Consider the following 16,170-nt stretch of genomic DNA (forward strand, 5'->3'; position numbering starts at 1 on the left):
GCTTATGGAGTGATGCATTAAGTATCACATACAGCAATATATTCAAACTTACCCCAGTAAATGAAAATGTATACAATATATTTATTCATCTCTTCCACTACAATCTATGAATCTATAAAAGTGGTATTCAGAACCAGGGCTGAAGTTATTGAGCATTACCAGTTCTATTATAAACTCCAAAACTCAGGTTTGTACCTAGGATGTAAACTATTGGGCTGAGTGTTATTTAAAATCTGATTCTTTCATAGATTTTTACTGAATAACAAAAGTCAGATCAACATTGCCAAACTCTTTTTTCAGGTGCTAAAGAATGAACCCTATCATGTAGGGGACCTCAATACAGAACTACCAAACCTTGAAAACAAAACACTACCATGACATTTTAGTCAGTAAGCAAGCTAAGAAATCTGAAAATACATCATCTCCTGGGTCTACGTGGTACTACTGTTGTATCCAAAACTTGTTTCAATACAGAAGTGAAGGTAAAATGTAGTATTTAGAGTCCAAATAACTCTTAAATTTTGTTTGAACAGCTGGCTTTGCTGACATCTACTTTGTAGAAAGTAGGTGTTAACACGGAACCAGAGAATCCATGTTGCAGACTTTAATATTTCTTATCATTGAGGTCATGCTACTGTTTCCAAGCATGTCATCAAGACCAGTCACTGGCTTTTAGCATTATATACAAGCCTGTTCCAAAAAGCTAAGTTTAGTTATTTAACTGCTTTCAGTCTAAATTTTGAATTTAAAAATAATTCCTCTGAAGTTGCATCAGATCACTGGATCTCTTTTTATCTATAGCAGACAACATCCTCTCAGAAAAGGTTACTCTTTTCCCCCCTCAGCCCTTCAGTAATTCCTTTATTTATAGAGGTTAACTCAATGATTTGCTTAGCTAAAATATTTCAGAACATGACAATAACTCAAGGTATTTCTAAAGGTGCCAGTCAGTAGGACAAAGGAGACTGAGAGAACAATGCAGATTTTTATGGGTTAGAAATGTTTGGTTTTGACAGTTATACGCAGCATTATGTTCCTGATTAGAATGAAGTGCTCCTCGTCAGAAGTTGCTCCACAAAGTATTCATTATCAATAAGCAGGTGTGGAATAGTGTTGCTACAGTTATTAGTCAGTGCAGCAGTGGAATCTGTGGGCCTACAATACACAGCTGAAGGGTGAAATGAGAAGTGTTAATAACCCTTCAAACCTTTTTCTCCATTCATTCTGCACAATACATTTAGAATACACTACACAGATTTTAAAGTGCATACTACAGGTTGACATCCTCAAAATTATGTCCAGGAAGCTTATGCAGTATAAAGAGCATGTTGTTACCTTATACTAGTCAATCATACTTCAGTTTATAGCAGAGGTGGTCCAACGTCTAAACTGCTGGGGACTGCATGTTGGGGGAAGGGGGGCTGCAGGCCCCAGGCTGCATACCACTCATGCAGGTGCTCACTGTTCTACCTTCCCCTTCCTCTGTTGCACCATGAGCAGCACCATCCCTCACTTTCAACTGCCCAGCTGCAGGCTCTTATACCACATGGGCACTTGGAGGCATAGGTTGACCCACCTGTCCTGTCCCTAGGGGTGGTGCCATGCAGAATCCAGAGAAGGGTGGAGTCCTGAAACTCCAGCTTCTGCTGCAGCCGCCAGAGGGAGAAGGGCAGCAGTAGCTGGGTGGGAGCCTGGAGGTTGTCAGTGGGACAGCCCTGGCTTGTAACTTCAGATTTTCAGATATCCTGCAGTTCAAGAAGAATCCATCATTCCATTACTGGATTTAAAGCTTTATTTATAGAAACAGTGGACTGCATTAATAGCAGCAATATTTGCATTGTATTAAATTCAGCACTAATTATAGGTTAATATTTACATGAAGATAACATTTAAACCAGGTCGCTAAGTACAGTGGCAAGTTTTAGAGTAGATAGGTGACAGACACGTACAAAACATATTTGACAGACTTAATAGTAAAAATATCACAATTTTTTTCAGTCATATGACTCCGGTTGATTTTTAGTCCAATGAAGATCTAGAATTTCTTAATCTGACTGGCTGGAAGATTGGATTTGTCCAAGTCATCAAAATATGGATGATTCAAGGCTATTTTGCCAGAAATTCTTTTTGCAGGATCATAAATCAACATTTTCTAGGAGGAAAAATAATAAAACAGGTTAGCTACTTATGGCCTGTAACTGAACTTAAAGTTACTTGTTACAACTGGTACAGGGATTCAACTGCCAACACTTTAACCGAAAAGCTGTGTTTCATGTTCTTCTGTTCCATGTCTTCTTTATTTGACTACCAAGCTTCAGCTTAAAACATTGATACTGAGAAAAACTCAAGAGAAGGGCAGCCTTTTAACACTTCAAGAGTTGATATAAATGCATTGTTTTCACCCCTATTTAGTAACAAGTCACTATGCTCAGCATACCAACTGTGTGGTTGTTAGGTGTTTTAAAATCAAGGATGTCAAACATATACCCCCTGGAGCAGTTTTATCCAGCCCACCAATAGTCTGAAAAGCTATTGGAAGTTCTGCTTGTTGCAGAATTTGGGATCCCTGGATCCCAAAGGATATGGCTAGCAGTGACAGGCCCCCATACCTACACAGCCACTTGCCCATGGCCCCATGTTGGCTCCTGAACACAGCCCCACCGTAGCTGCTGTTAGTTCCATGAATCCAGCCTGGGAGGAACTCCCGTGGGTAGGATCCAGTGCAGGGTGATTATGACACACCTCTTTAAATGTCATCACTTTTAAACAGCCCTAGACACCAAGTGGAAGCCTTTGCTTTTGTTCTATCACTGCAAATGGCAGAGTTACACTGCAATAGATTATAAAGCAGGGGTGTCAAACTCAGCCAGGTAAATGTCCCTGAGCCAGTTTTGAGGCTGGATCATCATTCCAGGTGCTGTGTCTAACCTGTAGTCTGTATGCAATGTGTACCAGCCACAAGGGCTGGCACAAGGTGCATACTGCCTGTAACATGTGGACTGGACCTGGCACTGCAGGCAGAACAGGTCCAAGATGCCACATGAAGCCCATATGCTGTGGCTGTGGGAGCATGTATCCCATGCTGGGTCTGCATGCAGAGAAAATCCCAAGACCTGTGTGTACTGCCAGTGGCTGGAACAGCTGTACACACTGCACATGGCATGTGTTCCATGCAGTGCCCCACTGATCAGTCTATGTGGTATATGCTGCTGGTCCAACCCCACAAGTTACAGCTGGTGCATGCTGCCTGCATGTTTGACACCCCTGTTATAAAGCCTATCACAAAACGTGGTCCCGCTAAGTGGTCCGTTGTGTTTTTTAGCTTTGTTCTTAAATGGATGCTAAATTGACAAGTTTGTCATAACTAGCTGCAGTCAAATGCCATCCCCAACACACATAAGAACAACTATTTAAATTCAAAATCCAATTTAGGCAAAGGTATGCAAGTAGGTAAGATACAAAGTGGTTAAAAGTGTGTTGCTGTTTTAAAATCTTAACACTGGGGGGAGGGGGGGGAAGGAGAGGGAGAAAAGGCATGAAGCATGTTTTGCATTAGTAAGAGAGTGAAAGGTTTCAGCACAGACGGTAAACTAAGCATCTTACTGGTCTCCCTGGGTGTAGTATTGAAAGAAAAGGAAATATTTTAGTGACCAAAAAAATGAAAAAAACCCCAAAAGGCTCTCTGGGTCAGACAAAACTAATAAGTTCTGGAAAAATTAGTTGTACAGAGTAAGCCCAGTATGCTCCCATCAGGCAGTATAGGAATGTCTAGAAGTGCAAAAATTCATAAAATGCAGTCAGAGTTGTACAGGTGAGGAACCAGAAAAGGAGGAAGCTCTGAAGTCGCCCTATGAGGTATTTTGCCAATCTATTGTAAATCCCTACAAGATGGAAGCTTATTGCACATCTAGGCAGACAGTTGAATTTAAGATCTGAAATTAAACAACTGAGGTCTTGTGATGTCTCAAACTTGATATAGTTGCACATTCCTGGAAACCCATAGAAGCTGTAAACATCGACTAGTTAAGCTTAATTTTATTCTGTAAATGTCAGTCTTATGACTAAAAAAAGCCTTTCTAGGAAACGGTTCTTTCCTCCTTGTTTTGCTAGATTCATTTCCCAGAGATATGCATACATCTTTTAGTTTAAATGCCCATTAAACTCCTTCATTCACAGTAGCTCACTTGTGGACCAAGAGCAATGCCTTCAGGAAGAGTGATAAATGAACCAATTATTAAAGGGTTAAAACTTCTAGGAAGCTTTTACAGGTCTGTGCCAGTGGTTCATAATCTTTTCAGAATCACAGCACTCCTCTACCACTTATTTGAATTTAGCAGCACCCCCACTTGGGAACTACTGCCAGTGTTGCCTCAGCTTACTTCAGTGATTCTCGACCAGGTTACCACCTCCAGGTAAGATGACCTCATGTGCCTGCTGCACAGACAACCCAGGCAGGGATATGACATGGCCACACACTCCTCCTGCATTACGGCAGACAGGGCTGGCTCCAGCTGTGGCTCTTCCTAATCTGGCCACTCCCTCTACACTCCTCCCAGAAAGAGGCATGTGGGCAGAACTGTCCCACATGCCTGTTTCCTGGAGGAGCATTGGGTAAATGAGGGGGGTGGCACAAGCTACAGCCCTGCACTCTTGTACCCTGGTTGAGAGCTATTAATCTATGCTGTTGCCTTGTTCTTACCAATATGAGGTCATGTCTGCTTTGAAAACAAATTAATTTAACTTAACCCTTTGATATGGTTAACTTGATCAAAAACAGCTTTTTGATTAGATTCCTAAATGTTTTAGTTATCATATTTCACAGTGTATCGGTCAACCATAGAATCATAGAAAGTTAGGGTTGGAAGGGACCTCAGGAGGTCATCTAGTCCAACCCCTGCTCAAAGCAGGACCACCACAACCAGATCATCCCAGCCAAAGCTTTGTCTAGCCAGGTTTTGAAAACCCCCAAGGATGGAGATTCCACCACCTCTCTGGGTAACATGTTCCAGTGTTTCACTATCCTCCTAGCAAGAAAATTCGTCCTAATATCTAACCTAAACTTCCCTTGCTGCAGCTTGAGACTGTTGCTCCTTGTTCTGCTATCTGCCACCACTGAGAACAGTCTAGCTCCATCCTCTTTCGAACTCTCCTTCACGTAATTCAAGGCTGCTATTAAATCTCCTCTCAGTCTCCTCTTCTATAGACTATATAAGCCCAGTTCCCCCAGGCCCCTCACCATTTTTGTTGCCCTCCACTGGAGTCTCTCCAATTTGTCCACATCCTTTCTGTAGTGGGGGGCCCAAAACTGAATACAGTACTCCAGATGTGGCCTCACCAGTACTGAATAGAGGGGAATAATCACTTCCCTTGACCTACTGGCAACACACCTACCAATGCATCTCAGTATATCATTAGCCTTCTCAGTAACTAGGGCACACCACTGACTCATATTTAGCTTATTACCCACTGTAACCCACAGGTCCTTTTCTGCAGAGCTGCTGTGCAGCCAGTCAGCCTCCAGTCTGTACTGGTGCATGGGACTGTTCTGCCCTAAGTGCAGGATTTTGCACTTGTCCTCATTGAACCTCATGAGATTTCTTTCGGCCCAATCCTCCAATTTGTCTAGGTCACTCTCAATCCTAGCCTTACTCCCCAGCATATCTACTACTCCCTGGTTTTCTAGTGCGAGAAGTTAGGATTTTCATAGGCACAATGGAGAAGTTGGGGCCAGGCTCAGTCCTTGGCTGGCACAGCCCCATTCCCTGCAAGCAGCGCTGCCTGGGCCACACCAGCCAAGCCTGGCCCCATCCCCTGTGAGCGGTGCATCCCCAGCTGAGCACCAAGCCCATCCCCATCCCCTGCAAGCAGTGCCAGGCTCAGTGCTCAGCTGGCACAGCCCCAGCCCCAGCGAGTGGTGCTGGGCTCACAAGGGATGGGGCTGCATCAGCCAAACACCAAGCCTGGCCCTGTCAGCTGCAAGTGGCACTGCCAAGCCCAAACACTTGCAGCAGCCAGGGCCAGGCTCCGTGCTCAGCAACACAGCCTGATCCCGTGAGCAACATGGGCTCAGCACTTGGCTGGTATGGCCCAGGTGTCAGCTGAGCGCTGAGCCCAGCACCACTCACAGGGGGTAGGGACAAAGCCAGACTCAGTGCTCAGCTGGCATGGCCCCATCCCCAAGCCCAGCCCCATTTCTGTCCTCTGTGAGCGGTGCTGCCTGGATCGTGCCAGCCAAGCACCGAGCCCAATGCTGCTCACAGAGGACAGTGATATGGTGTATAAGTCAAGGTTGAATTTTAAGAGTTAAAAATCAGGCTTCACACCTCAACTTATACACTGTGAAATACAGTATTTCATACATTAGCATAATCTTTTTCTTTCTGTTGGTAAAGTTGCATATGGTCAGGGGAATAAAAAAAGTTTTGCCTTCAAAACCTTGCTTAATGGGCTTTATTTTGTTAGACAGTTATATTCAATAGTTCCGAGTGCCAAAAACCCTGCAAAAATTAGTCAATTAGACTGTTGATTCATCTCTGAAATAAGCAATGCACTGTTAAGTTCTCAATTAGGTAGACTTTGTACCTTTAATACAATCCCCTGGACATTTGCAGTAACAAAGGCATACCCACCAAATGAGATAGGTCGAGTCTACAGTTAATATTAACAGCTGAACTGAGACCAGTAGAATATGCATGACAGAATAAGTAATGGCTTTACCCATAGGCAACACAGGAATGGTAAATGGTTAATACTGTTTGGGCAAACCATTTATATTGGGTAAATTATTCAATTTTTTTAAGTAGTTAGGACTATAGCTTCAAACCATACCTTTTAAAATTTACGGTGAGGGTATGATAGTGATGAAAAGCCTCATTTTGGACAAGGATTATGTACAGTAAGCAGTACCATTTAATCCCATGTAAAAAAGGTCCTGTACTTTTGCCATCTGAGGTAAGCTTAAAGGCAGACACATGCAACCTTTTACAAGCAGATTGTGTATGCATGCATGCAGTACAAGTCATTTTAAGTCATGCATGCAGTACAACTTTTTTAGGTTCATTTGAGATGTTGCATTCTGAATTAGCAGCTTTCTTCTGCTTCTGTGCTAGGAGTTCAACATACTCAAAAATGGGCCTTGCAGGCCAACAGTTGAACAGCCCTTGTATAAGTCCTAGAGAGTGCCTTTGAAATGTAAAACTCTTAATTTGCATGTGCTGGACTCCTATCACAGAAGCAGAAAAAAGCTGCTAACTAGCAGCAGTGAGGTATCTGAGTTTTCTCAAATTCTCACATACAGAAGCCTGTCTTACACCCCTTATTATCTTTGTTGCCTTTCTCCATACTTTTTTAGTTCTACTAGATCCTTTTTGAAGTGGAGGAGACCAGGACTACACACAGTATTCAAGGTGTGGGCATACCAGGGACTTGCACTGTGGTATAATGGAATATTTTGTTTTGTTTTAGATTCCCAATCCCAGTCCATTACTTTAAATCGCAAATTTGCTATCCGTCAAGGAAACTAAATGATTGAAAGATACAGGCTAGGTACAGCCTCCAAAAAGCCAAGGGCCTGCTATCATGACCCTTTATGTTAGTTTGCTCTGTGAGCACAGAGGCAGAAAGGGATCTTGGAGTCATTATTGACTCCAAGATGAACACGAGCTGCCAATGCCAGACCGCAGCCAGCAAAGCCAACTGCACTTTGTTGTGCATACAAAGATGCATCTCAAGCCAGTCCAGAGAGGTGATACTCCCCCTTTACGTGACATTGGTCCGGCCTCAATTGGAGTACTGCATCCAGTTCTGGGCACCGCACTTTAAGAAGGATGTGGCCTGCCTTGAGAGGGTTCAGAGGAGAACCACCCACTTGGTTCAAGGGCAACAGGGCAGGCCCTATGAGGAGGGGCTGAAGGACCTGAACCTGTTCAGCCTCAGCAAGCGGAGGCTGAGGGGGGATTTGGTGGCTGCCTACAAACTCGTTAGGGGAGATCAGCAGCAAATAGGAAGGGTCCTATTCCCCCCAGCAGCACCTGGGGTGATGAGGAACAATGGCTAGAAGCTGCTGGAGAATAGGTTCAGGTTAGAAATTAGGAGACACTATTTCACTGTCAGGGTAGCTAGGATCTGGAACCAACTTCCTAAGGAAGTGGTCCTCACTCCTACCTTGGGTAAATTCAAAGAGTTTGGATGAACACCTGTCTGGGGTCATGTGATCCAAGTGTGTGCTCCAACCAGTGGTGGGGGGTTAGACTAGATGATCTATTCAGGTCCCTTCTGACCCCTTACTATGAAACTATTCTATGAAACTATAGATATAACTGTAAAGGCAATAGGCTAAAGCTTGATTTTTTTGGAGTGTTTGTTATTTCAGAAGCCTGCTACATTTGACTTTCTACAGTCACACAGAAGAAAAAAAGGGACACTCACAGAAAGTAAGTCTAATCCATCTTCATCTAAGTTTTTCACATGAGATGCCAGACTGCCAGGTTTCCACTTGGGAAATGTGTTCTTATAATCCTGCAAGGATTCCACTTCCGGCCACACCTCGTTGTTGGGAGTCCCTAAAGCTCTACAAAAGAATAAACAGAGCTGATATATTGTATTTAAAAGCCCTGCAATACAATGTTACATTTTTAGATTTCAGGGTATTGCTTCATTTTGAGTTACCCTGCATTAACAAGCAAGAACTTAGTTGCAGATACCTGAAGATTCTGAAGAGCTGATCAATTTCAGAGTCCCCATGGAAGAGCGGTTTTTTAGTCGCCAGCTCAGCAAATATTGTGCCTATACTCCATATATCTACAGGCGTAGAGTAACGAGCAGATCCTAGCAACACCTCTGGAGATCTGTACCACAGTGTCACAACCTATTGCGCAAGTAAATTGTTATTAGCAAACTACAGTTGCATTAAATCCTCTAGATGGCTGTATAAGACATGTGGCTTTTCAGGCATGTGCTCTAATTTTCTTCCATACTGGATTAATTCTTCATTTGAAATAGTGATCGTTGCTATGTTTTAATGGGTAACATTTCTAGTTTTAAATTTACTTACAGATGAGTTGAATAAGTCTAGTTGTAACTTATCTGGAACAACGCTATTTGAAATAATTATGTTAATTCCCAAGAGGACAAGAAATGTTTTAGCTTCTAACCAAAACATGCAAACAAGCTGAAGTATTATTTCCTGGCAAAATAGATGCTCTCTCTATTTACTTTCATGAAATGAAATTCCATCATGGATGTCAATGGGAATTGTATATGGTATTATGTTTAGAATATCTCAAAGTAATGTTACATTCAACTTGAAATCTAGGTAATTTAGAAGTGCCACCTGTTCCCAAGATCCATCCCCGAACACCATTATGTGTAATTACTTTCCTTTATTTAGGAAAAGGACCTACCTGAACAAAAGAGAAATTATATAACTACGTAATTGCTCAATACAGAGCTGTCAAATACATAAAATTAAAATTTGAAAGTTGTCCCAGCACTAGTTCAATTCAGTAAGGGCTGCATTTTTAGATAAAGGATAGCAGCAGTTCTTAGTTGACACTAATTTGTTCATGAAGAAGACTGATTAAAAGTTAGTTACTAGAAAGAGTTGTGCCATTCATGAAAAGAACACTCAAATTCACTTACTTCATGTGTGTAGACCCGGACAGGAATTCCAAAGGCTCGGGCCAATCCAAAGTCTGCCAGTTTAATTACTCCTTTGTCATCTATTAACAAGTTCTGAGGCTTTAAGTCCCTGTGTAGAACCCTCCTCGAGTGACAAAATACAATGCCTTGCAAAATTTGGTACAAGTAACTCTACAGGAGAAGTAAAAAAAATAAAAAAATAGAATGACCTTTACTGCAAGCTAGTGTTCTTTATTGCAAGGCACTACTGTCTTGGAAGTATGGGTTGGATGAATGGATTATAAGGTGGATACAAAGCTGGCTGGATCAATGAATAGTGATCAATGACTCAATGTCTAGCTAGCAGCCAGTATCAAATGGAGTTCCCCAGGGGTTGGTCCTAGGGCTGGTTTTATTCAATATCTTCATTAATGATTGAGAACAGGGGTTCCCAACCTGTGGACTGGCACAGGAACAGGGACAGGGAGCACGGAGCCAGCTGCCTCCCCATGCAGGGTGGCCCTGCCCCCCAGCTTTAACTCTGCACAACACTGCTGGCAGCAGAAGCCGCTTGCCCGGGCAGACTGATGGGGATCTAAAACAGAGAGTTTGTGCCATGACCCGGCAGCCAACCCTTTGCAGCCCGGTGGTTGGGAACCTCTGATCAGGAAGACGGGATGGAATGCACCCTCAGCAAGTTCACGGATGACACCACGCTAGGGGGAGTAGTAGATATACTGGAGGGTAGGGCTAGGATTCAGAATGACCTAGAAAACAGGAGTATTAAGTCAAAAGAAATCTCATGAGGTTCAACAAGGACAAGTACAAAGTCTTAATCCCATGCACTGTTAAATGTTTGGGACCAACTACCTAAGCAGTGGCTCTGTGGAAAAGGACCTATGGGTTACAGTGGACAATAAACTGAAGATGAGCTAGCAGTGTGCCATTGTTGCCAAGAAGGCTAATGGTGTACTGGGCTAAATTAGTACATGTGTTGCCAGCAGGTCAAGGTAAGTGATTATTCTCCTCTGTTCAGCACTGGTGAGACCACATCTGGAGTACTGTGTCCAGTTTTGGGCCCATCACTACAGAACAGATGCAGACAAATTGGACAGCGTTCAGTGGAGGACAAAGAAAATGGCTGAGGCACATGGCTTCTAAGGAGAGGCTGAGGGAACTGGGCTTATTTAGTCTGGAAAAGAAGACTGAGAGGGGATTTGACAGCAGCCTTTAATTCTCTAAAGTGGGTTTCCAAAGAGGATGGAGTTGAACTAGTCTCTGTGGTGGCAGATGACAGAACAAGGAGCAATGATCTCAAGTTGCAGCACTCTCTCACTAGGAGAAGGGTAAAACACTAAAAGATTACCTAGAGAAGTGGTGGAATCTGCATCCTCGGAGGTTTCTAAGGCCCAGCTCAACAAAGCCCTAGCTGGAATGATGTAGTTAGGGATGGTCCTGCTTTGAGCAGGTGGTTGACCTAAATGACCTCCTGAGGTCCCTTCCAAGCCTAATTTTCTGATTCTTCCATTTAGCCCTAAAATGGACATACCATAGAAGTGGTATACTTATAGTAGTACTAATCTGACTTTAGTTCACTTAAACGATAACATGACTGACCTTATGAATGCAAAAAAAAATGTAGGCAGTTATCCCAATGAGAAGTCTCATTTTGTGTTGTTTTGAAATTCATCTTTAAATCTTCAGCTTTTATGAAAAGCTAAATATTTTAAAGAGGAATTTGATGACAAAGACAGTCAGATTTAAAGTTCAAAAGCATTGCTCTCATGTTAGAAATTTCTACCCCAATATTCATTCCACCACCCCGCTACCCCTTCCTAGTGGCAAAAGAAAAGATACTGCCAGTTTTACCTTTACAAGCATGGGATCCAGATACTGGCCAGTTGGAATAGAGTCCAAATATTTCTTGAGATCCATAGAAAGGAATTCAAAGATGAGGTACAGTCTTGAATCTTGCATAAGCACATCCTGAAGACTAAAATGAAGTATTTATGTTGAAACAAGTGAATAACAAAATACATTAACCCAATTTAAATGTCCCCTCACTTAATGTAGGTGCAAATGGATATTACTGCTCCAAGAGGGGGAAATGATAAACACTTCCAAGCCCTGAGTTAATTAAGCTTATCCAGTTTGTCTGCAATAGTGTCTAATATAGAATATATATGGAATGTTTAATGAACTTCACAATGCTAAGCCCACATGAAACAACCTACATCTCCTAGGGCAGAGGTTCCAAACCCCAGGGCTGCGGAGGGTTGGCTGCCGGACTGGAAGTCCAGAAGCGACCGGCATACTGCAGACCAGCAGCCAACCCTTTTTTATACTCAGTATACCTGCCAGTCTGCAGTTTCTTCGGTCTGTCGTCACTTCTGGTCCGCGGTCTAAAAGGTTGGGAACCACTGTCCCAGGGTGCATGTATACCTGCTCTGACACATTGATTAGAATGCACTGGAGCAGATTCAATTAATTGAGTCTAATTATAATGCTCCAGCATGCTGCAGTGTCTCATGTATTCAGCATCCTGTACTTCAACATGGGATCGGAGGCACTTTCACTAAAGCTTGTCCAACAAGCTTTAGTTCAAGTGCCCCCACCACCATTTTGAAACATAGGATACTGAATACACAAGATGCTGCAGCATTTTAATTAGAGCGGTTTGTGGCCCCCCCACTCCCGAACATGTATAGGCACCCTAAGCTAGAAGAAATACTGATCCAGATAAACCACAAAAAACTGGGAAGCTGAGAAATAAAACACATTCAAATAAAGGCAGTTCTTTCTTTAAAAAAAAAGATGAGAAAATAAGATAGTATTTATTTAACATGACTCTTGGACTTCCCCTGAACACAGTTCTTTCACAGGCATTAGAAAAGTGCTTAAGGAGCCCACTGCTTATACACAGATAGCAGATCTCTCCATTAAACTGGAAGCCCACACAGAGCTAAAGACAGGATTTGTACAATTCTTATGTTTTTTCCACCTATTAAAAAGTGGTTCATAATTGCAAGCCATGCACACCTTCAATTTCAACTAGTCAGCCTTTCTCCTCACTAAAAATCCACCTAGACTGAAACAGATCTAAAAACCAGAGTACTGTATGAGGTACTAAGTGAACATTTGACAACATATATATATTCTAGGTTCAAGCAATTCTACAAATTCACCATTATCCAGCAGCAAATATCTTGAAATCACAGCTCTTTAATTTGTACCAGCCATACAAGGGTCACAACAAACTTTAAACTACATTTTAATAAATGTCTGCTGTTGAAACAAAGCAACTTCTTTCAAAAGTTAAGACTCAATTACATCCTTATTGTTAGTCACTAAGATCAGATAAGGTGGTCCAAATCTTTCAGTGAAGATTATGTGGCTGATTGAAGAACAGCACCAGCTGCTTCCTTTATCAAGTCATATCTAATATTTTTCTCACTGTAAGCTGCTGTACAGATTCCAGAGTGACAAGTGAAAGATCTATGATCTCCTAACTGGTAGGTAGAGGAGGGAATAGGACTAAGGAGAAAGAGTAAGAAAAGGATGTGCAGAGAAAGGCACGATCTGTAATTTTAGGAACCTGAACCTCATGACAACTAATCTGAAGCAAAGGTAAAACCCACTCACTTCATCATAGTGCTTAGTAATTGATGGGAGTGTGCAAACTCTTCAACAGAAAGCAAAATGCCAGAATACTGCTTGCATACCATACCAGACTATGTTGGGATGATGCAGCTCTTTTAATAAGGAAATTTCTCGGATTGCTGTACTGGGAACTCCTTCCTCCTCACTTTCTAGTCGAATTTTCTTCATGGCAACCACCTGGCCTGTGGCTTTATGTCGGCCTTTATATACAACGCCATAGGTACCTGACAAAAATGTGACATACAAAAAATAGCTTTGCAAAGATTTAGGTAAAAAACAAGGTCACCATAATTTCAAGTGAAATAAGGCTGTTGCATTGTGGTGATTCTCTACAGAACCAGATATTACAATCTAAATATTTTTTGCCTGACTCCAAGCTATATGCACTGGTAAACACTAAGGCAAAAACAGATACAAATTTTAGGATTACCTCTGTAACTCAAGCCACAGAGCAGATCAGAATATTGCGGATGCTAGTTTTATTTTAAGTCAGGATTGCTGGACTTTTGCTCGGGACAGCTTTCTTTGATTAAAATGAAAGTTCTGAGTTAAGGAATCCTGCCAAAAAGTATGGTTTTCCTAGTACTTTTTATTGAAGTGTTTTGTTCTCAACTTTTAACTCTCTTTATTCTTGATATGCAACAAAAGTAAGAGTTCCTTAACTAGGATACAACTCATTTACAGTTACTGTCACATGTCTATGCAGTTTCAAGAAACTTGGGATCAGTAATGGAATGGCTTACAATATCACTCCTTTATTCTTGCACTTTAGCCCTCAAATAAAAATTCAGAAAGGATGTCACAACTGCTTTTACAGCACAATCTATAGGACAAAACCATGGTTTCCAACTGCTTCTTGTACAAAAGCAGATCTATCTTTCCTCTTCTTTCCCTCCTAAGTGCTAGTAAAGGGTTATATACACATGTACCAGTGACCATCAACATCAAGGAAGCTGCTCACTATGCTATATCAGTGATTTCCAATCAGAATGTCACCGTATTTTGATGGGCCATGAGATCCTGTTACTGGTTCCTGCCGCATAACACCTACGCATGATTCACAAGATAAACCGAGATTTCAAATAAAAATCCATAGTGTCAAAAACATCCTTGCAGCAGAATTGCTCTATTGTTTTTCTATAATCATGAAACAGGTGAAAACCAAGAACTGGCATTTTCCAAGGTGTGCCTTGAATCTAAAAAGGGTGAGAGCCACTGCCCTTTACATTTTCATGTGGCTCCCAATGCCACGAAATCAAGAGCTATTTTGAAAACATATTCACGGGACTAGACGGACATACTCAATTAGTAAGTGCATTAGAGCATAGCAGCAGCTACTGCCAAACAAGCTTCCTTTGGGGTTGAAAAAGTTTGCATCCAAATACACAACAACGTAAAGGATCATACATCCCATGTTACCCACCTTCACCAATCTTCTCTATTTTTGTGTAGTTGTCCATTGCTTCTTAATGTGACCAGCCTTAAAAGAAGAAATAATTAGGAAGGAGCCAGAGAGCTGGGGGCAGGTCTCCAGGCCCCCGGGATTAGGGTAAAGCAGTAAGTTGGGTTCGGCGAGTTCCAAACGGGACTGGAGGGGTTGTGTCCACCATCAGCTAGGACCCGGTCCCGCACAGGAGGAAACTATTCCCACTGCTCACCCCGGCCAAGGCGGAAGGTGCCCATCCAGGCTTCCAGCCAGCCACAAACTGCTCTAGGCCTGCAAGGAAGCTGCCCGCGGCCGTGCGGGGTCACGATTGCGGCTCTTTTCTCACCCACCCGCTAGTTTCTCAGGGGCGTTCTGCAGCTACCCTGCCGCGGCTGAGGGGGTGAGTCTAGCTGTACCACCCCCGGGTCTTGGCCCCGGGGCGGGGTGTCCGCAGGCCGCGCACGGGACGCCCGGCCTAGCTTTGCTGAGGCCGCAGGGGCCGGGCGAGGGGGGAAGCCGCTTCCCCAGATCGTCAAAGACCAGGCAGCGGAAGAGGTCGCGGCCGAGCCCGAGACACTACCCCCAGCCCAGTGGGTCCGTGTCAGGGCTGGAGGCAGCCACCTCCCCTCGATGCCCCCGCCGGGACTGTACCTGAGCGGCTGCCCCACGACCGCCGCTGCACAAAACCCAGAAGCGGCGCGCGCCTGTGCAGGGCTGATTCGAACTAACCGCGCGGCGCCGTCCCAGCCCAGCCAATAGAGTCGCGCCGAGGTATTCAAAGCGGCCAATCAGCGCGCGGCTCCGGGCCGGCGCCAAAGTTAAGCGGAAAGGCGGCCGCTCCTGAGATGTGCAGTCGGGCGCGGCAACCGGGAATGTTTTATCCGGTGTTCTACTGTTTCTCGCCTTGGGAACGTGGCGTGGGCAGGAGGATAAGTTAAGCCAATCTTCCTAGGTCTTTCAGCCTTCATTAAGCCTCCCTCCTTCCGGCTACCTCAGGGGAAGAGTCTTGAAAGCCTTTTCCCTTCTGGCATGAATGGGTTTTCCTGAGTATTTTGAGGAGGTATTATCAGCCTAGCTCGGATTTGTTGTTGCTCATGAGGGTGGTCAAGCAACTCCATGCCCTAGGTTGGGTAGAAATGGAGTAAAGGAATAAAATCTGTAGATGCTAGACATACTCCCCACCTTCCCCTGCTGCAACATAGCAGTCTGACCCCTCAAGCAGGAATCCTTTGTCCTTATAAAAACCTAATAATGTTGTCACCCTTTTGAAGGATGCTGTTATCTGGAAAGTACCTGCTGGCCTCCCACATCCCTGCCTTCCTTGAGGCCACTTAAGCTTGGTGGACAAAGCTGGGAAAACTGAGAGCCTTGGTTGGCATCACCATGGACGTCTGGGACAGTTGGAAATAAAATCAATACAGGTGCGTGGGGGGAGAAGGGGTGTTTTAATTAGAGTGGCTCCTGGA

General features: G+C 43.5%; 1 protein-coding gene across 2 annotated transcripts in view; it reads right to left on the reverse strand.

The window, feature by feature from the left end:
- The window catches only part of CDK1 (cyclin dependent kinase 1), a 28,687-nt gene extending 13,239 nt beyond the window's left edge, over positions 1-15,448 (reverse strand). The window contains exons 1-8 of one of the 2 annotated variants that reach the window (XR_002095735.1): positions 15,356-15,448; positions 14,702-14,758; positions 13,346-13,502; positions 11,488-11,611; positions 9,640-9,810; positions 8,703-8,866; positions 8,428-8,569; positions 1,577-1,745 (exon numbers count right to left, since the gene is read on the reverse strand). Coding sequence is in view for 1 of the 2 variants with exons in the window: in XM_019507907.1 (XP_019363452.1) it covers positions 2,036-2,152; positions 8,428-8,569; positions 8,703-8,866; positions 9,640-9,810; positions 11,488-11,611; positions 13,346-13,502; positions 14,702-14,738 (912 nt within the window). In the remaining variant the exon portion in view is untranslated. Of the gene's footprint in view, positions 1-1,576; positions 1,746-1,774; positions 2,153-8,427; positions 8,570-8,702; positions 8,867-9,639; positions 9,811-11,487; positions 11,612-13,345; positions 13,503-14,701; positions 14,759-15,355 lie in introns of those variants that run through there. The other variant, XM_019507907.1, reaches the window with a different exon arrangement.
- Positions 15,449-16,170: the final 722 nt, after the last annotated feature.

Source organism: Gavialis gangeticus, unplaced genomic scaffold (assembly GCF_001723915.1).
Source record: "Gavialis gangeticus isolate Ggan-Ray unplaced genomic scaffold, GavGan_comp1, whole genome shotgun sequence".
In the NCBI taxonomy this organism is placed as follows: Eukaryota; Metazoa; Chordata; order Crocodylia; family Gavialidae; genus Gavialis; species Gavialis gangeticus.